Below are 21,457 nucleotides of genomic sequence, written 5' to 3'. Positions count from 1 at the left end.
AGATTTGTGTGAACTGCTTTGAGCAATGTGCCAGTGAATGTTGTGTAGTTATAACCTCAAAAGCAATCCATATCCCAGGGCCTGTTAGATTTTTGAGCAGAAAGCCAAACACACATTCTTCTGTTCTCAAACATGTATTTGTTATTATTAAGGATTCTAACAACCCTGAGCCTATCCTGGAACCTTAGACCCAAGGTAGGATCAAACCCTGGGCAGGGTTGGGCAGACATACAGGGACAAGGTAGAGACACCAGGTGTCTAGAGGTGAAAGGAAACCATAAGGAGAGCTGTTGACCCATACTAGTGTACAATCAAACCCAGATATAAGACTGGCATCTGTCCAAGATAACAAGAGCTGCAAGGCAGCAGTCCAAATTGCTACACAAACATGCCACGCCAACTTTAAAAACAGGCGATGGAAAAAAAAGTGCAAAAATAATAAATAATGAAGCAATCTCGATGCTTTACAATTTATTGGCTGCCAAGCTTGATATATCGGTGACAAAAAGCTCAGAACATAAGCGGAACATCACGTAGTTAGTTCAGCACGTTTTGAAACGAACGACAAACCAGACTTCTTGGAATTCGGAACACTGAGAATTTACAAAGACGGGGAAATGAACTACATACAGACACTTCCCTATCTTTATATGTCTATAATATGCTTGTACTCCATTTGAAAGGAGCATCTATGGAAACTGAACCTTTCCACAGACACGATAAAACGTATGGACCTAGTCATTGACAACTCAAAATAGTCTGTACCCCCCAAAAAAATGTCAACCAGCAAAAAAAAATACAACTGTATCCCTTTCGACTCCTTGGCTTTGTGAAGTCAGACCTAGAATACTCTATTGACAAGAGGATTAAAAGACATCCGCTAAATAACAGGAAGAAGGAGGACTGTCACATTTTCCTTTTGGATTTAGGACAGAAATGTACCAAAAGATACTAGCAAATAAATAGTTCATCATTTTGATGAATATATACAAATCGTAACCCATTTCTTTCCACTTTAAACACCCAGCTGCGGAGTCTCTATGTCAGGGGTTTCTGAATTGAGTCCGCAGAAGTAAAACAGAGTTGCTTCGCTGGCCTCCGCTTCAGTCAGAGGCTCCAGTCGAATGAGCTTGCTCCGGGGAGGCTCATCCGTTTCCAGAAGGTCAGTTGGATCTTCCTGGTCCTGCTCCTGCTCCAGAAGCGATTCATTCAGGCCTGAAACCGGAGCGTCTGGTTCAGGGGTGAGTGTGGAAGAACACCCATCCAAGAAGGCCAAGAGAGGGCAGGACGTGTACTGGATCAGCTGTTTATCTGCAGTGGGGACACCACAGTTCAACACGGGAGCAACGGGCAAAGCTGCAAGCTGAGAGTGAAATCTGCCATTTCGATCAACGATCATTAAAGGGGAACCGCAGCCCCAATTTCTCAGACCAATTATTAAATCTCGGTAACAAAATAAATTCACTTACAGATTTCGGATTAAGCACAAAATAGTTAACTTTGTGAAATGCACAAATTGCAACGCAACCCTTCCTGCTCACTAGTCACTGTAATGACTCATGTAATGCGAAGTACGAGCAAATAAGTACAGGCTGTGCTATTTCAACCCATTAAGGTTCCACCGTGATCTGCATGCAGAGTTAACAAGTTAGATTTAATCGGCAAAACCGTCTTGAAGTTGAGAGCAATATTCCTATTAATTTAAAAGAGATGCCAATGCCGATTCTTCCTAACCCCGAAACATAAAAATAGCCTTGCAGGCCCCCTTGAAATATTTTTTTACATGCGCCATGCAAGACCAAGACAGAAGAAATCTGTGAAAGAAGATGCAGGGGGGAAACTGGATTAGACTTATTTAAAAAAAAATGTTTAGGATCTTTCCAGACTAAAACAGAGCAGTAAACGTCTAAATCCAACTGCAAAGTTCTGCATGCCTGAACCATATTGAACAGCTGCAGCTCACCGTTATTACTCTCACTTGGCTTCTCTTTGGAAAGCAAGCCCGCTTTCTCCTTTGAAGACTCTGTCCCCTAAGATTCACAGGTGAAACAGCAAGTCAAATTCAATTCAACAGTAATTACATTTCTCCACTAACACAATAAAAAGAACACATTAAAATAAAGAAGGTTAGGGCTTGCTCAAGTTTAGATGCAGTTCTACATGAGAGGGAATGTATTAAGTGATTTCAAGAAAGAACAATACAAAACAGCAAAACCCAGGATCACTCTAAAAAAGGAAATAAACCGTTTCTTAGTACTCTATAGAGACCAAAGTGGTACAGTACTGCAAACTACAGAAGTGTACAGATACTTAAATTGGGAGCTGAAAACCCAGTACATATTACTTTGATTCTGTGACAAAGCAAGTGACTGGGTAGAACTCACTTTAGCTGTGCTGACGCTGTGATCATTTGTGCTCACCAGGCAAACTGGATTAAAAAGCTACAGGGAAAAGGTTAAAGATCAATTAATGTGGGATTTAATTAATTCACACTCCACCTGCCACCCAGTTTCACCCATCCCCAAAAAGTGACCTACAAAATTACCACTCACTCTTTGAAATGTTTTAACTACCTCATATCTTCGTGCATTTGAAACTACTACTTAATTTCACAATTTAATATTAATTTCTGGTTAAAGTAACTGTGCTTCTTATGCCTGTAAACAAACTGATAAAATCCCCAGAGCTAGAGACTTGTTAAATGTAAATCAGACATTTAAGCACGTTACTTGTACTATTGTGAGAATGCTGACCTTCAGTAACAACGTGCCGGCTGTTATCAACTACCAGGTTCTACATCAAACATGGATAGCAGTTGTTGCATTTTAAGATGAAAGAAAGTGAAACGTAGACCAAAACACTACCACAGTGATTACTGAAATACAGCAAACAGATGTCAAAATAAATTTAGATATACATATTATTGCACCACTTCATTAATAAAAAATATTAACACCTGAAACTTACATCATCTACGATTTCTGGGTCAATATTGAACTGCTTTCCACACAGCATAGCCTGAAAGTCTTCCAAACTGCAGTCAATACTGTCCAGGTAGTCCATCAGCTCAACCCTGTAGGACAATAGCAACACTTTGTTAATATATTACAAGAAAGGCCAAGCAGCTCATTCACAGAACTCGACGTGCCAGCCACACCAAGTCATACAGTCTCTCAATACTAATGGAAATGGGGATGTTTCTCTTAAATGAAGGGGTATAGATACAGTCCAACAAACTGTTCAGAACTATCTTAAAGTGTGCCTCCAAAATAAAAATTACCGCTGCACAGCTAAGCAAGTGTAAACAAAATTCAGAAATTAAATGATTATGATTTCTGCTTCCGGGGTTTATACTTTTACTAGAACAGGAATTTTCTGGAGGTTTAATACACACAATGCACGTCACAGGCACAGACTCTTATCAGAATACTATAACCAAATATAATTCATATAGTTCTTTCAGCTACAAAATCAAGTAAGGGTCTGAAAGACCAAACACACTTTGCTTATTTATAATGAACTTTGCTGGAATAAAGTGGGAGTCAGCAAAAACAGAAACAGTGGCACTTACTTGCCCAGAAGGTTAATGTTCTGTGAAATAGCTCCGCTTTCATTCATAATGGAGTCCATCATTGTAACTGGATCTTCCAAAGTGAGCGCCGATGGTTTATTGATCTGCAGAGCACTGCTTGAAAAAGGGGCGTTTTCAGATATGGCTTTGGCTATGTCTTGTGGCTCCACTCTTGGTGGGTCTGTCACTTCATCATCCACAAGCACTGCCCCATCACTACCAATTTTAACTTCTACAATTTCAACATCCCTATAAAAAAATATTAAGTCAGGTATGTACAAATGAGCAATCCTCATATTACTTTTTTTGTTTAATTAGGATTTGCCTTAAGACGGAAACCAAACAAGAATCATAGTTAATACAAGTTAAAACAAGTCAATATAGGATGGAAGTCCATGATTGACGGTTAAAGTGGAATCACAACCTCTGCAAATATTAACATTAATCGAATTCAGTTAGAAAAGAGGTTCAAAGTTCCTGCTTATATACTGTAACCATTTCAAGTATACTGTAAATAAAGAACAGAAGTAAAGATGAACAGGAAAGAACTATGCCGATAAAAGTTTTTAGAGGTCAGACAAACTCCATAAAAGCATCAGCCAATTAAGAACAAAGCCTGTAAACAATACGAGTGTAGCTAAAAAAAAAAACTTTACATTGGATCAGAAATTTTCGTTACTTCTTCCACGTTTTCTGGATGATCGTCAGTTACATCACAGATTATAACATCATCAGAAATATCAGAACTGTTCTTCAGACCATTCGGCACTTTCATAGATCCCTACAGGAACAAACGAACAGAATATACACACAAATAAAAATATTACACAACACGTAAAGACATATTGTTGTACAGATGTCTGTCTTTAATTAGTTGGAGATTTAAAACTCCAATTTATGACAAAAAATACTGAAAGCGATTACTTCTGCGTATTTTGGGTACACTTTATAAAGATCATTGACCTTCTGGCAGCTTATCATGCCATTATGACAATAGGAAATACACCTACAAATACTAGTATTGCAAAGAAAAGTTAGAAGAATCCTCAATTGGGTAACAGTATGAGGTTCTTCCTTGATGTCTGAGAAAACCATTAGTTCAGTCTGAACTGCAGCTTACAAGGTGAAAAGTTAAACTAAATGGGCTTAAACTTTGCACTGATAACAGGCTCAATCTTTTCTCTCTCAAGACACTGCAGCAACGAAAGTGAAATTAACAAGAAAACGGCAATAGGCACGTACTTTATTAAAATGTCATACAGCTTGGCTCTTAAACAGCTACTGCTAACCGAAGAAGAATGTATACAGTTCATGCTGCTAGCTCCAGCATGCTATGAACCTAAAATCAAAGATTCCTAAATACGCTAAAATGAAATAACTATTACATATGTAAGCCTAATCAAAAGATTATACAAAAATAGTTTGAATATCTGGGTCTCAAGAAACTCTTCTGTATCAAAGCGTTAGTTTCTAAACGGATCCTAACAGTTGCTTACTCATTCAAGTCTCAATGATCGCAAATTCAGAGGCTTTTACAAGCCTCCTACAAATAAATGATTCTGAAAATGAAACCCAAATTCATAAATCTGAACAAAGACCAAATGCACAGCTACAAAGTATATAAAATGTTTTTCATTTTTAAGCAAAATGTTTGGCTTACAAATGAAATTTGAAGGTCTGAAAGAAATAAAAGCTAGATTTAATAATTACTGTACTTTGGAATGGTTTGTAAGTTATATTCCGAATATCCAGTTTAACTTAAAAAACTTAAATGCGATCATCTACTACAAATACCTTGCTGTGTTCGACGGATTCCTCATAAATTTGATGAAAGTATTTTGACTTGTTTCCATTGCTGTTCATCAATAAAGGTCTACATGAAAAAAGAAAATCACAAAACATTTCAAAAGGTGTACAATAAAGGGGCCAGTTTTCTCATATTGAAACTATGTAAATTTGGAAGCACGTTCTCAATGTTAAATTTCATTTCATATTTACTGTTATGTTGACAACCTAACTTGCCTTCTATTGCTTGCACAACAGTGCATATAAATGCTATGCGTCTTCCATTTTGGTTACAACAAACGTCAGTGATGTAAAGGCTGGGCTTACCTTTTGCGTTTCAAGCTCACTAGACGGTTGTTCTGGGCTAATGTTATAATGAACTGGATCAACTGAAATAGAAAAGGCACATTAAATCCCTAACAGAAGTTAAATTCACAAAGCTGAACACTGATGTAATATTTAACCTCATAAGGCCAAATACAGAATGTTTTTGTCAAAATACACAATTTGCACCTAAATACCTAAATTCTGATATGATATAACTGCAAATTGGATCTGGTCATCTGTACCGTTCACCCCTACTCAGTGTATTACCATCTTAATGGGGCTTCTCAGTTCATCAAAAATATAAAAGTACAAAATTTGCTGGAGAGCAAATTAAAATTAATAGGGCTATTTTAGCAATCACACAAATATTAACATACAACACTATCCAAATTGGCACAATTATCTAGAACAATTTGTGTTTCTTTAAAGAAAGACCTAAACACTGCATAAAATTAAGTGTTCTATTTTATTTGAGAATCCACCACTCTTGAGATTGGCGTCAAAAACTAAACACCATTATTTAGGGTATAGCCTTTTATATTCTAGAGTTAATATATAAATGTTTTTTCATAGAATAAATACAAATGCACCCGTCTTTGCACTGGTAGTTTAAAAGGCTTTAAGATAAGCTATACAGACATTTTGTCTTTCATAACTCACTTCTGTATAAAGGGTAGATTACATATAATTGGTGCCTGAAAACTAATATAAATGTAAACCAACCACAAATAAATCTGAATTAAGTTCCATTAAAGAATCATATGCAGAATTCAAACAAGCCATCTGTAAAACTGTCACTGCTATAAAAGTTGGTTACCTTTTTAATAACTTGTTGCTGGCTGGTATGTTTCTGTCTCAAATCTGAGACTTCCCTCCACAGAGCCTCATTCTCTCTGTAATTCAAGAACAAAAATGTTAGTTTTCCATAAACACAGATAAATCAATTTTCTTCATTTTAATAAGGTAAAGTATACAAAAATGGTCCCCGATATATATTGGGATTAAGGACTAAAAGGACACAATTTATAACAGAACAATGCATGGCAATTTTCCCCATAATTAAGGACTGTAAAAGTAAAATAATTTTAAGTGTATGGTTTCCTCACATTTGCAAACAAAAACCATATTTTAATATCTGAACTCTTGCATTACTAATGATCAGATGACTGCAAAAAGACAAATGAGAAATCACTAGTAAATCAAATTACAGTGGTCATTCTGTTACCTTTTCAGTGTTGAGAGTCTCGAATCAAGACTTTCTTGTTTGCCATGAACACTCTGAACGTTGGACAGGATCTTAGAGAGGTCTTCGTGACGTATTTTATTTTCCTCAGGCCTGGCTGACGAAACCTACAAAAAGAAAAAAAATCACAACTTTAAGATAAAACTAAGTTAACTGAAGTTCACTCAACAATTCTAATGCTCTTCCTGCTTTACATACATTTGCTTCAATTTGCAGGTATGGATTGTGAATGACCTTTTAGAATGGTATCCATTCACAAATAAACCTCTGGTGGATTTGGCCATATCTGAGGAACACAAGAAAACTGTTAGATTACTTAGAGGGGACAAATGAAGTTTTGCCTGAAAATAATTAAAATTAAACAGGAGCTATGGGCTACATAAGCAGAACCTTAATTGGATTTTGTACTTAGCAAAGACTAAAGTTAATTACAAACAAAAGTAGGCCATTTGATTCTAAAGGTGGCAGGGTGTAAAATTAGAAACCCATCGTGCACATTATTTCAATTTTCTTAAAGCAGTTTTGAGCTTTGTGAGGCTATTTTCTCACATTTTAAGGCAATAAGTTCAAAGTGTAAGCCCTTGTTCTTACCTTTCTTTTGATGTTTTCTAGCAGGTCATCCTGCCCATGTTTGAAGAATGGATGCTGGAATTCAACTGGTCCATCACGTTCTTGTTTTACGATGCCAGTGTCCATGTGCATTACCTTGCGAAATCCATCTGCAAGACAGTTTGTCCTCTTTAAAAGCCCTCTGCACTGACATAAAATGCAATATTTTAGCTCTCTTTAACATAATTGATTATTTTCTGACCTATGAATCTAATTTAACATGTTTTTAATCCTGGTTCACATTTATTTCCTCTTTTTTTTCCCCATTGCTCTCCAGAAATCTTTATTAAAATCATGTAGATATTTTTGAATTTTTAAAACCCTCTTGATATGTATGATATGCATGTATGATAGTGCAAAAAAATACCCCTCAAATCACTCACTCAATTCAAAACCCCCAACTAAAGCAAAATTAACTACATAAATAAAAGTTTAAATAATACATGTTTTGAAAATAATTGATGAATATTAAAACAGATCTTTTTCCAGAACTGTGACTTGACATAATTCCTCAGATAATACAGGGTACTCAACAATCCCCATGCATCTTGATATCCTTCAGCCATATGCTTTCCCTCTTCGACAGCCTCAAGTAATGATGTCCGTATTGGTTTTCCATAACTGGACATGGGTTCTTGACTTTCACTCCGAGACAAACACTGAGGAAGCCAGGTCTCCAGATCTGCTACTTTGTTGCTCCTTCCATCCTACTCTGAAGGGGTTTCAGTTCCCCTGCTCTTTACTTTTAACAAAAAAAACACTATTTTCACTTCTGGTTTGCCTATTCCCTTTTGCTTTTACTCATTTTTCTCCCCCAACTTCCAGCATTAAGGTACAGGCTGGCTCACAGGTGCCCGGGCAATTCCTAGAGGCATTGTGAGCACGAGCAAGCTGAGAATTACCCAGGTCATGTCAAACCCATGAGCCTGCTGGGGTCCAGTCATGTGCCCCCCTGGCAATGAAACTCAGAGGTGTGTCTGTGAACCGGACTAAAGGACTCAACTTGTACGCCTAGGGAGCAGGTTGCGGTCAGTGCACGTTCCCCAAAAAGGCCAACTCTGACAGAGATGCCAGCAGCGTAAAATGGCATTTGAGGGGGGAGCTGTGTCAGCATGTGCTGCTGCAAAGGAACAAATAAAGGAGGAACATTTCAGCCTTCTTCACGACATACTGTACACAATCATGCTTTCAGCAGCGGGTTACATCTCAGCAAAGAAATCATTATGAATTAACTCCTAAATGTCTACGAACCTGAAGAAGTGTGGGTTGATCCTTTCTACTTTCAGCCTGGAATTACTTGTTCCTTGAGTGACCTCATGATTTGTTTACATGTACAGTGCACATACTCACAGGGAATACTTTACTTGTCTAATTCTGTCTCCCACACCCGAAGAAGGCCCCACGGCTGAAACGTTGTTTTCTTTCTTTTCAGCAGGGAATAAGCCTGTTACTTGTTCCTTTGCAGCCCACGCATGCCGACACAGCTCCCCACCTGAACTAATTCCAGTATTGACAACCTAACGTAAGAAAAACATCTGTGACCGTGAAAAGTACTTACACATGTTGAGCTGCCTGACGAAACTTGCCATATTGTTATGCTTGAAGAATTTGGGGAGAATCTCTTTGGCAAATCGCTGTTCATCCAGCACAAGAAAGCTGTTACCTTCCTTTAAAACAAACAAGAAAGTCCATGCTTACTTTAACGAAAATCTGGTCAGAAAGATGATGGATTACAAAAATCACATTGCCGTGGGGAAGCAGTTTTCATGCATCAAGTTCCCACAGAGCTTAAAAATATTTTTACACTTCATTCAAAATCAAATGCCAAAATACACCTTGAACAGCTAAACTGCAGATTACATCAGCCCATCATAAGAAAATATCCTATGCATGTCTTGAAGTGTATTAACTACCATGATTTGACATCATGTATCCATGGCATTTTATTTCTCCGAGTTTACATTAATCCATATTCAGAATGCAGGCGCACACACTTTCCCAGAGCATGAGCAGCTGCAGCTATATTACCGATGGCACCGAGCAGCTTCTAGAAAAGGAGACCCTCATTCTCTACGCTAGTGCCCCAAAACACACAGGTGTTTTTTTTCCCCCACCGTGTAATTCCTTACATATAAACCTTTGATGCTCTCGTCCGCCGAAGTCCTGCAAGAGACTGGGGGGTCAAGAGGCAAGGACAGACTTCTCCAAGCTGAATTTGAGGCAATAGCAAGGGTAGGTGTTCTAGTGTGGCGCACACACCCCATCAGGAAGCTGGCTGTGGAGGGTACATTTATGGTCCAAACACTTCCAATCAAATTTAAGATGTTGCATCAAACCTCCCCACTCCCAGCATGCTATGCACTGAAATGAACAGAAATAAATCCGCTCTTTAATTCTTCGGAGGTCAGCTCAGGGAACAAGAACAGCCTGCTTGCATTCCTGTCCAACGTAGCGCTGCTCAACTCGGCAACAAACGTCACCCACTTCCCTCCTGAACGCAGACCCGCTCCTCCCCCGGCGGCTGCAGGGTGAGCTACCTCCCCGAGCCAGCGGGACCGGTACCGGTACCGCTCCGGCCCGGCACCACAGAGCGCCCCCGCGCCTTCATCATGGGGCCCCCTATCTGACCTCCCGGCCAACTGCCACATTGAGCTCGGCCCTTCGCCTCGAGTGGCAAAGCAGCCGGCAGCGCTTGCTCGGAGCACGGCGCCGCGGGCCTTCGCAGAACAGCCACGTAACGCGGTCGCCTTGGAAACGGCGCGGAGGATACAAGAGCCGGCCGTCCCTCGGGAAACAGCGAGAGGTCCGAGGCCGAACCGAAGCCGCCTCATTACGTTTTTTTCTTTCTTTTCGACTGCGACCAGTTTAGACCGGGCTCCCTCCAGCCCCCTGCTCCCCCGCTCAGTCTCTCTCTCTCTGTCAGGCTGCCCAGACGGACGCGGGCCCGGACTCACCTGGCTCCAGCAGATGAACTCGTTCGTGTCCGGGTCCTCGACCAGGGTCCACAGCTTGGTGAGGAAGGCGGGGACGCTGGAGTTCTGCTTCATGGTGCGGGCGGACGAGGGGAGCGCAGCGCTGCTTCCGAGCACAGGGCTCAAGCGAGTACTCCGGGCCCGCAGCGGAGGGGGGAGGGGAGAAAACCCCGAGCACAGCTTCCGGCCCGAACCGCGGCTGCCGATTGGTGCCCCGGCTACCTTACGTAAGGCTCCTCACGTGTAACAACAATGCGCTCTGCGCGGCCGGCCAGCACAGCCAATGGCGCGGCGCGTTTGCGAGCCTCACGTGTCGGAGGGAGGGGCCTGCCCCGCGGCCGCTTGCTGATTGGATAAAGAAGGCAGGTGGTGTTGATGACGCAGGCGGAGGCACGCGAGCCTGCTGTCTGTGTGTGCAGAGTGCTGCTGCATTGTGGGTCACAGCACTGCCGAGACAGCCGGGTAGTGTTTCTCCTGCCCTGGTGGGACTGACTGCTTCCACACACAGACCTCAGCGTCTAGTGAAGGCGGACTCCGGCTAGCGGGGTTTTGTTTTTAATTTGGCAAACACCTCAGACCGTGGTGATTTAAAGTACGGGTGGGGTGCATCAATGTCAATTACACAGCTATGGAAGTTAAGAAAGGTAATCGTGTTTAAATGAATACTGTCCTTGCAATGAAAATATTACACATGTGTAAGGCATATCACACCTGAAGAAGGCTCCGCAGCCGAAACGTCATGTGTCTTTGCTATTTCTTTCAGCATGGAATAAACCTTTACCTGTTCAAATGTAAAACTACTGTAGACTACTTATTTTGTAATACATCAAAATGTCTAGACCGTTTCTAAAGCGAGCAGTAATGCAGTAGCATGTTTAGGGACTACAGAAAAACGTAGTTTCTAGTGCAGACCAAGCGTTTAGAAAACAATCCCAATTATGATGACTTTTCCTGGTGAGAAGTTGATTTTATTTTTATACTTCACCGAAAACAGCATAAGTGGGTCTGAGATGATGCTACAAGGCTTTGTGATTCAGTTTGACAGTTAAATGTTTTATTCAGACTTTCGTGTCTTTCCATCTGAAGAGCCTAAAGCATTGATGCAGATTTATGAAGAGGCTCACAAGTCGAGCGTAAGTGTAATAGTAACCACTTCCCATAAAACCTGAAATCCCCGCAAAAGTCTCAGAGGTAAGAGTGTGAGATGACTGATGCCTGTCAGCACTATATCCAATATCACACCGGTGGAACTTGTGGACTTCAGGTCACCTGCAACGATGACAGGGGAAGTTAAACAGCATTGTGTCGACATTGGTCTTAGGACCTTAATGATGTGAAGTATTCATGCCCAACACCCTCAATGTTAGAAAATATGGTGTTATGGATGTAAGATACCTTTCTCTTTTTAGTACACATGAAAAATATTGATAACTCACAAACATTTCCATGTAATGCATTGCTTTGAAACTGTGTTTTAACAATGATCTGCAGCATAGGCCGATTCCGCTGACATTTTCTGTCACTTATTGTCTATGACTTACAGTCTCTGGAGTTGAGGCAGTATAATGCTAACTGTGGTTTTATGGAAATAGAAAATGCTAGGCTACAGTATATGAGTGGTATGGGATACCAAAGTAATTCTGGAAAGCTTCAAAAGATAGTAATATTTAGAAAATAAAATATAGGAAATTAACTTGTAGAATGAACACATATACAATCTCATATGGAAGATAGTTGTCTAGAGTAACGACTGCATTTTCAGAAGGGATTTAATAGTTTTGTGTTCTACAAATATAGAAATGTGTATCTTAACAGTGGGAATCCAAAATGCACTTTGGACTTTGTGAGCTGCACCAGAAGGCCCTGGTGTACTGATACCAACTACACATCCTGCTAGTACTATAGCATGCAAAAAGAGAAGTGGTGGTTATTGGAGACTTCATTCTCAGGAGCACTGCAGCTGGGATATACAGTACTGCGCAGCAGGAACACCGAGCAAAGGCAGGTGAGCTTGCAGCTGTTGTTGTCAGTGTTTGGATTGTCGAGATCGGTACCAACAGCACACTTTCCGTTCACAGCCAATTCAAACACCTGCTGTCGGAAACAGACTGAAGAACTGAAGTCTGACTTGGACATAAGTGTTGTTCCTGATACCTGTAAGGGTGTGGAAGAAGAATCAGAAACAAGGCAAGAGGATCCTAAGAGATACTGTGGTCAACGTGGGGTTACAAAAGGTAGATCTTCCTTAAGTACTTTGTTGGAGTACTTGAGAGGAGCAACAACAATAATGGACACATACATACTGTAGCATACTGTCTGATGTTGCATACCACATTCCAGGTTTCTTTTGGCTTCCAATAAAGCTGACTATAAAAGATTACTTCTGGAATTGCAGGGAGTAAACATTCAAAGTAATGTGTGTGTTTGGACTAAGTGTGTATATATTTGCATTTTAATAAAATATCACCCTGCAACTCACAACTGGCAGCCCACTGAAGCTCAGCAGGTGTGAGCCTGGTCAGTACCTGGATGGGAGACCTCCTGGGAAAAACTAAGGTTGCTGCTGGAAGAGGTGTTAGTGGGGTCAGTAGGGGGCGCTCACCCTGCGGCTCATGTGGGTCCTAATGCTCCAGTACAGTGAAGGGGACACTATACTGTAAACAGGCGCCGTCCTTCGGATGAGACGTAAAACCGAGGTCCTGACTCTCTGTGGTCATTAAAAATCCCAGGGCGCTTCTCGAAAAGAGTAGGGGTGTAACCCCGGTGTCCTGGCCAAATTTCCCCCCTGGCCTTTACCCCATCATGGCCTCCTAATAATCCCCCTCTATGAATTGGCTACATTACTCTGCTCTCCTCCCCACTGAGAGCTGATGTGTGGTGAGCGTTCTGGCGCACTATGGCTGCCGTCGCATCATCCAGGTGGGGCTGCACATTGGTGGTGGTGGAGGGGATCCCCATTACCTGTAAAGCGCTTTGAGTGGAGTGTCCAAAAAAGCGCTATATAAGTGTAAGCAATTATTATAATTATTATTATTATTATATATATATATTTCTCTGTGCCAGAACACACAGTATAACAGATTAAATATCGAATGTACAGAAAACAGATTGTTTGAGAGAATACTTGAGTTGAGGTGATGGATTTCCATACTGGGTCACTGGTTTGAAATTTCAGCTCCAGAGGGAAGAGACATACTGGTCCACAGACAACACTTACAAACACTTCAAAACAACAGCAAGAGGTTTCTCAGTCCAGTGCTGGCCAGGTTCAGCCTTGCTGAGCTTCTGAGATGTGACAAGAGCATGCTGCGTTGGTGGTAATGCTTTAAATTTAATGTTTAAGAGAGACCAAAAATCACAGGCGTTTTTTTCATAATATAATAATATATTATAATAAATAATAAGAATTATAATAATAAAAAACTTAATTTTATATAGCACCTTTAAAGGTGGCTTCTCAAAGCGCTTTACAGGATGACAACAACAATAAATAAGAAGAATAAAACAATAAATAAGAATACACAAGATAAAACACAATTACAATATACAGAGGAGACTGTGGATGGTGGTACTAAGAAAAGCAGAGGGGTGAAGAGTGGAACCAGTTAAGTAAAGGAAGTTAAGTAAAGATCACCTTTGCCTTAAACAGATAGTGCAGGACAGTATCAGCCAGTCCACCAGAGAAACCTGAAATGAATTGGCCGAGCTCAAGGACGCAGAGGAGTCTCAGGACAGATTAACTACTCAAAGTCTGCCTTGTAGAGTTCTGCGGGAAACCAAAGGCACGTTGAAGGACCTTCAAGAGAAGTGAGCAGCAGGAAGAGAAAATAACCAAATCTCCGAAGCACCTGGAAAGGGCCAAGCTAGGAACAGATGCAGAGGGAGGATCTGGGGTTGGTCAGGCAGTGTATGAAGGAGAAGGAACTGCTTCTGTCCCAAGAAACCCATGAGGTGAGGGAGAAGGAGGTGCCTGTATCCTACGAATCCAGGTGAGAGGGAGAATATCACCACAATAATTGCACCTGCACCTGCTTCTTTTTTTAGACAACTGTCTCATCAGTGGGTATTAGTTGTGTCTTGAGTAACAATCAGATTGGTTCTGTTGAGTGTGTGATTTTCATCTCTTGTTTCCTCTAGTAGATTTGATAGAATACGATCAGACCCTGGAGATCTTTAATGCTTCTGGTACCCGTAGCTTAACTGCCTCTGAAAGTTTCTTACTGTTGTCTCTGACACTTCATCCTTAACTTTTCACAAGGAATTTCGGGTGTTGAAAAAAAAACTCCAATATAATAGTCTTTTACTTCTCTCAGCCTTTCTGCTTTCCTCAGTTCATTGTGCCTTTTCCTTATTTTGATCATGTTCTTTTTTTCAGGGTAGTTGACGTTATCCAGTAGCTACATCAACATGGCTGGATTGTTAGTCCAAAATGCCTTTATTTAAAGAAATGTATCTTCTTGGCTTTAAATGCATTTGAATGTGCTTTCCACTGGTATCCACTGGTTTGTGGATGGCAGATACTTTTCTCTTTTTAGTACACATGAAAAATATTGATAACACAAACATTTCCATGTAACTCATTGCTTTGAAACTATGTTTTAACAAAGATGTTTAGCATAGGTCGATTCCACAGACATTTTCTGTCACTTATTGTCTATGGCTTACAGTCTCCGGTTTTAAATGCATTTGAATGTGGTTTTCACTGGTATCCACTGTTTTCTGGTGCAGTGATTCTGATGAAGGCGGTAGACTTGTATTTGTCTGCCTATAGATATTTTAAATACTTTAATCAGGTCCCCTCATTGTTCTCTCTGTACACAGAGATTTTGTTCTTTTGGTCTTTCATTGCAAGTCTTTTCTTCAAGCCCGTACATTTCTTTTGTTGCGTCTTGTCTCGATTGATGTCAGAGCAGACATATTTTCTATGCAAATATTTTGCCAAATTATTTCAGCGCTTTTAACTATATTTGCAAATATTCTGTTTGTCTTTTATGTATTTTCCTATGTGGTCTAAAAATATAAATGATGTGTCAATATAAACACCAAAAACTCTGTTTTCTTTTTATAAGTAGCTTCTTCAGTGACACGCAGAAGAACACAGTCTGCAACTGTGTGAAAGTGTTCTTAAAACCAAGGATACCCTGGAACTATCTGCCCACCTTGCTGTTACTTACTTACTCACTCCGATAGCTGTATGTACCCAAGCTCAGCTTGTTTCAGGAAGCAGCTAGATGGAATTCTTGGTTGAATTAGCCACTAGTAATCAAGCTTAATGGTCTGAGTGGCCTTCTCTTGCTTGTAGCCTTTCCTATGTTCCTACATGCTTAAAAACTGTAGTGGGTGCAAAGCCTTAAAAACATTCCATGACTTCTATAATAAATAGTTTCACTCTGTGTTGTACAGTATGTTCTTTTCCTTCCCTGTTCCCCTGAGCAAGGCCCTTAACCCCAACTGCTCCAAGGGCGCCTGCGCTCTGACCCCCAGCTTCTCTCTCCCCGTCTGTGTGTCTCATGGAGAGCAAGCTGGGGTATGCAGAAAGACAAATTCCTAATACAAGAAATTGTATATGGCAAATAAAGTGATCTTATTCCCCTGTTTATTCCCTTGTCCCCCATGTTTCTGCATGTGTAGTGTTTTGATGTGGGCTCCAGGGGGCACCAGAGCTCAAGAATACTGTCGGCTCATGAGCCCGAGATCCCTGGCATGCACTGATCATGCAGTACTCTCTGCAAAGGCCAAAGAAAGCGTCTGACTTGAGGGACCCCCAATGGGCTGATGGGAGTTTGGTGAATTTGTGTCATTGCACATCCTCAGAATCGCTGCCCTCGTTCAGGACATAAGTAGAGACGGGCTTCTCATCCTTGAGAAATCCAGCTACGGCAGATATGGAGTGCTTGGTTTTCTGTTCAGGATTTGCAGGGAACTTTCACATGTGAAATCTTATGTTCAGTCTGTATGGGATGTTGCCAAACTCAAAACTCTTTAACATTTTAAGTTTCCATGATCAGTGTACATCTGTGCAGCCTTTTCCATCTACACATGAAATATATTTAAATAGGAACAAGTAAAGGTTTATTCCATGCTGAAAAGAGAAGAAAAGAATGTTTGCTTGTTCCTTTGCAGCCTACGCATGCTGACGCAGCTACTGCACCTACAGTACCTGAACTATATTTGAATATAGTATTTAAATATGGCACACAGAAATTGGTAATTAACTCTGACAGCGGGTGTGTAGTTATGTTAGCAAATATAACTTTAGGGCACAGTTATTTTCAACATGAACTTCATATTCCACTCATATTTCTTACTTATTAGGTGAAGTGTAGCAGCCAATTGAAAATCTCCAACTGGGGCAGCACCCGTGTTTGATAGACGAGAGGTGTCTGTGCAAAACATTTTGAGTTGAGAGGCCATCCTGTTAAATAGGCAAGGTTTTTGTTTCCTGATCCTGCGAAATCATCATGTTTCAGAGTGAAAGGCAGACACCCGTGGAATACGGTTCTGGGATTTTCTCGTAGGTCTGGTGTTCTGAGGGCAGTTTCTGGCTTGTGGTCAGCACCCTGTCAGTACAGCATGAAGGACAGACCCTGTCAATTAAAACAGAGCACATATTTTAAGGATTTGGTATTGCAGTCAGCCTTGTTGCTGTATAAGCTATAGTCTAGGGAAATATGAGGAACTTTCTCAGGTTTTGAATAATAATAATAATAATAATAATAAACTTTATTTTATATAGCGCCTTTAAAGGTGGCTTCTCAAAGCGCTTTACAGGATGACAATAACAATAAATAAGAAAATTTCACAAGACAGGACACAATTATAATTACAACAATACAACAATAACAATAGAGGAGACTGTGGAAGATGGTATTAAGAAGAGCAGAGGGGTGAAGAATGGAACCAGTTAAGTAAAGGCTTTTCTGAAAAGGAGGGTTTTGAGTCTGGATTTGAAGGAGTTTAGAGAAGGTGACTCTCTAATATCCTTGGGCAAAGAGTTCCAGAGCTTGGGGGCATAGCAGGAGAAGGCCCTGTCGCCCATACAATGTAGACGGGCTTGGGGGACAGTAAGGAGGGCAGAATTTGAAGAGCGGAGGTTGCAAGGTGGGGAGTAGGGCGATAAAAGTTCAGACAGGTATTGAGGTGCCAAGCCATGTAAAGCCTTGTAGGTGAGCATGAGGATTTTAAAGTCTACGCGGAATTTGACTGGAAGCCAGTGCAAGGACTCCAGGATAGGAGTAATGTGAACACTTGCACTAGACCTGGTCAGGATTCTGGCTGCTGAATTTTGGACATACTGCAGCTTGTTCAGAGTAGATTTAGATACCCCAGGGAGCAGAGCATTGCAGTAGTCAATTCGAGAGAATACAAATATGTTGATCAGCTTTTCAGCCACAGTTAATGATAGCATAGGGCGTAGTCTTGCGATATTTCTAAGGTGAAAAAAAGATGTTTTGAAAGTATGCTGCACATGGGGGTCGAATGTTAAGCCAGAATCGAATATAACCCCAAGGTTTTTCAATTTTGATTGGAGCTCAAGTACAGAGCCATCTACAGACAGGGTTACAGGACTGGCTTTACAAAGTTGATGGGGGGTACCAATAAGCATGACTTCAGTCTTGTCACAGTTAAGATGAAGGAGTCTGTGTTAAGACTGCATGGCCAGATTAAAACACAGAAAACAGTTTCAGTTGCAAAAACATTCACCATCTCTAAACAGCCGAACCTGTTATAAGCCTGTAACACCTCCCGGTCCCAGTAACTCCCAGTAACTCTTACTCCAGTACTCCAGAGTCACAGTGAATCAGAGCCTAATGCAAAAGACAATGGACACAAGGCAGGAAACACCCTGGATGGGACTCCTGTAAACCTGTAACACCAAACCTAATAAGGTATACTGTACACAGACCTTTATACAGCAACTACAAGAGATTGAGCTGTTAGCTCACTATCTTCATAAGCAATTGAGCAGTTATCACACTAATGTCTTAAGTCATTCTGCACTCAGCACACCAACCTTTTAAGCAATTGAGTAGTTAGCTCACCATGTTCATAAGCAATTAAGCAGTTAGCTCACCATCGTCATAAGCAATTGAACATTTAGCACACCAGCTTGTCTGCCTCTAGAATAACAATAACCAGCTTTCAGCAGCAAAGACACCCAACTGCCAGGAAGTACAGGAAAACACCTGTATCGGGGATATGGAATTTACACCTGTCGCTCCAGTCCTGTGGCATTGAAAGACACACAGAATCACACATCACAGAAATCTTTGCTTTAAAACTATTGAACGTGCAGTTCCTCTGTTTTCTGAATGTTCCACATTACAAAATTGTATAGTTAATATTTTTAACATTTTCGATGTACTGTAAGCTTTTTCTAAAAATGAAAAAAGTAGATGAAGGAAATATAAATCATTTGATCATCACTGTAATTGTTTTCTGTTAACAAAAATAAAAAAATGTATTATATACCTTTGAGTGCTTTTTAGCCTATTTTTTTCCTTCCAGTTAGTACTGTGTATCGTTACATCAGAATGCCTGTGTGCACTTCTCTCCAACAACACTAGATGTGAGACACGTATTATGTGTATATGAGTCTGGGGTTACTACTGTGTTCATGTACTTGCAGCGTTTTTTAAGTTTCAGAATAATAAAATATTGCAATATCTTAAAATTCTTCAACGAATGCAGTATATTTGAAGATGTCTATGCCACATACTACAGCCCATTTTGTACTTACAAATGAATTTTAAAAATATAATTCTCAGGAAGGGTGAATGGTCTCTGAAAGTATAGGACTAGTTACATCAACTTATCTTTTCTCATTTAACCCATTTATAAGATTTATATAAAATCAGCATTGTATTTGCACTATTTGTTAACAGGGTCAAAAGAAAATGAGTTCTTATATGGTATGCATTGATTTGTAAACTCCAATCAACATTTATTCCCTTATTGATTCATGTGAATCTTAATCTGTAGCTATGACATCAATGTGAACTGTTTTGCAAGCAAGGAACACTTTTCCTGTAGGTCTTAGTCTGGTTATTGTATTCAGAGCACAATCAGATGAGCCATTCCAATAAGATAATAGATGTTGTTCAGAATATCCATATACTGCAAACAGGTGTTAAACTCTCTGATTTATTAGCAAAATTCCACTGTTTTAACTTTGGAAAGCAATCTTGGTAGGATGAGATGACAAAAGATTGTTTAGTCAGTGGTGCAAACTGCCAGATTTTTACTTATTTTTCTGCAGATGTTCCTGTTATGGATAAATTCCCAGAACTTCAGGATTTACTAATGTAATTTAAATTACTTATGTAATTTCGCATTAAAGTCCAGATCTTCCCTACAGTATCTTGTCCAAATATGTGATGCACATTTTACTTGTGGCCTAAAGGTAATTCAAGGATACGGGAAGCTTTAAAAAATATATTTTAATACTGATTCATGGGTACAGTACCAAATGTGCAAGGCTTTATCCATTCCAACTTTTTTAGATTGTCTGTGTTACATATCATATGAATAATGTTGTTTTTGAATTGAATAATATTAATACAGTCTTTTTTCTTAGATGTGGCATTTTTGACTGATCTTGATACTGCAGTTTGACACTGCATAATAAATGGGAAGCATTCTGGTCTTGCTTTGCAAATGCAATGAGCCATGTCTGCTTGTCCTGGTTTCACAAATAGAATATCCAAAGACAAAGGTAATAATTCTATTGTGGAGGTTTAATAATATAAATAAGGAACGTTTTATTTACGTATTTCAGATACATATTCCTCTTGTTTGTTGTTATCGTTATGTTTACTATTCTGTTCATTGCATGTGCAGCACACGCTCAGTTCAGTTCCTTTTCAATTTCAACTAGAAATCACGGCTCCTAAAAAAATCTTCAAACATTTTAAAGCTGAAGCTAAGTTTCTAAAGATGTAAAGCTTAAGAAAATGACCAAAACATAACGTATTAGAATAAATAAGAGTTGATACTAGCATAACTAAATGAATGCGCATGAAGACTTCACAGTAAAGAAATTGTTAATACTGTATGTGATGTGTACAAAATGTTAAGAGTACATTTATTGCACTTCCTTTAACTTTAAAACATTTCTTTATAGCTCTTATGGTTTCATTATTTAACTAATAGGTACAAGTTCACGTTATCATATTTTGCTCATAGTCTGTGGTCTCTCAGGTAAGCTACTTGTATATATAGTTGATCCAGAACAGGTACTCTGAATTTAATTGCAGGACCATTAAAAAACAGTTTACATCACTGCTTACTAGAGGATGTTCTCAATTTATATCACTTAACAGCTACTATCTGAACATTTCCACAAAAGACCAAAGAAAAAACTAAAATACATTTAATTTTGAAAGGTGAGGACAAAGGCACCAAAGGCAACGATTAAAAGTTTGTTTGATGCTGAAAAACAGAAAGAAGAAATGTTCAGCTGTTGAGCCTTTTTCAGTTGTGAGCCTGACATCTGAAGAAGGAATTTGACTTGGTTGGCTACAAAGGAATGCATTTGCTTCTCTGCAGCCAAGAGATGCTGATGCAGCTCCCAGCTAGAACCAGAAAAGGGCAAAATGACACCACACCCAACACAAATAGAGTGCTGTATGTGAAAAACAACCCTTCCCAATACTCTGGTTTCAACATCCTATCCATGCAGCTAAACGTGTAACAGGTCTGATATTTCCCACTTTTGCACACAAATAGACTAAAAATATGAACTTCTAACTATGATAACTTCTAACTAGAGGATTGTCATCTGTCTGAAATGATTTTATGCTGTGGTTGTGGTTGCTGTTGTCTTATGGGCAGATTAGTCAGTGATAGTGATATTAACATCACTGACTAATCTGCCCATAAGACAACAGTGGTTGGTGGGTGTTTATGTGTATGTGGGGCATGGGGCAGGTTAGTGGTAATTGAAAACAT

At 39.9% G+C, this 21,457-nt stretch overlaps 1 protein-coding gene and 1 long non-coding RNA gene across 9 annotated transcripts; one reads left to right on the top strand and one right to left on the bottom strand.

Annotated features, from left to right (window-relative positions):
- Positions 1–456: 456 nt before the first annotated feature.
- On the bottom strand, positions 457–10,932 carry hsf2 (heat shock transcription factor 2). 5 transcript variants are annotated; one of them, XM_015359326.2, is made up of 13 exons: positions 10,490–10,932; positions 9,094–9,202; positions 7,518–7,645; positions 6,909–7,033; positions 6,501–6,576; positions 5,684–5,745; positions 5,366–5,444; positions 4,228–4,352; positions 3,572–3,820; positions 2,968–3,073; positions 2,385–2,441; positions 1,964–2,030; positions 457–1,311 (listed from the first exon to the last, which is right to left on the bottom strand). In XM_015359326.2, exons 1-13 carry the CDS (start codon positions 10,580–10,582, stop codon positions 1,016–1,018), a joined length of 1,572 nt encoding a protein of 523 aa, XP_015214812.1. In that variant the 5' UTR covers positions 10,583–10,932; the 3' UTR covers positions 457–1,015. The 5 variants fall into 5 exon arrangements, with proteins under 5 accessions (XP_015214812.1, XP_069051855.1, XP_069051864.1 ...); XM_069195754.1 differs by lacking the exon at positions 10,490–10,932 and adding an exon at positions 9,665–9,910; XM_069195763.1 differs by lacking the exon at positions 10,490–10,932 and adding an exon at positions 9,665–9,910 and having other exon boundaries at positions 3,572–3,685.
- A 52-nt stretch (positions 10,933–10,984) lies between these two features.
- On the top strand, positions 10,985–18,927 carry LOC138241843 (uncharacterized). 4 transcript variants are annotated; one of them, XR_011191103.1, is made up of 3 exons: positions 10,985–12,741; positions 14,270–14,496; positions 16,139–18,927. It is a non-coding gene; the product is annotated as an uncharacterized lncRNA (long non-coding RNA). The 4 variants fall into 4 exon arrangements; XR_011191102.1 differs by lacking the exon at positions 16,139–18,927 and having other exon boundaries at positions 10,985–11,698; positions 12,323–12,741; positions 14,270–16,126; XR_011191101.1 differs by lacking the exon at positions 16,139–18,927 and having other exon boundaries at positions 10,985–12,512; positions 12,586–12,741; positions 14,270–16,126.
- The last annotated feature ends 2,530 nt before the right edge of the window (positions 18,928–21,457 follow it).

This window comes from Lepisosteus oculatus, chromosome 2 (genome assembly GCF_040954835.1).
Source record: "Lepisosteus oculatus isolate fLepOcu1 chromosome 2, fLepOcu1.hap2, whole genome shotgun sequence".
NCBI lineage: Eukaryota > Metazoa > Chordata > Actinopteri > Semionotiformes > Lepisosteidae > Lepisosteus > Lepisosteus oculatus.
Note: the sequence above shows the minus strand (reverse complement) of the source record. Positions and strands in the feature narration are given on the sequence as shown.

What these genes read in the sequence shown, in the direction of transcription:
- hsf2 (XM_069195754.1), bottom strand. Translation starts at nt 9,799, where the DNA reads ATGGGGTGTGTGCGCCACACTAGAACACCTACCCTTGCTATTGCCTCA. An exon ending in CGTCAGGCAGCTCAACATGT is followed by an intron (nt 7,646 to 9,093) that starts GTAAGTACTTTT and finishes ACTGTCTTGCAG; the next exon opens with ATGGATTTCGCAAGGTAATG. An exon ending in ACGAAAATTTCTGATCCAAT is followed by an intron (nt 3,821 to 4,227) that starts GTAAAGTTTTTT and finishes ATTTTTTTATAG; the next exon opens with GGATGTTGAAATTGTAGAAG.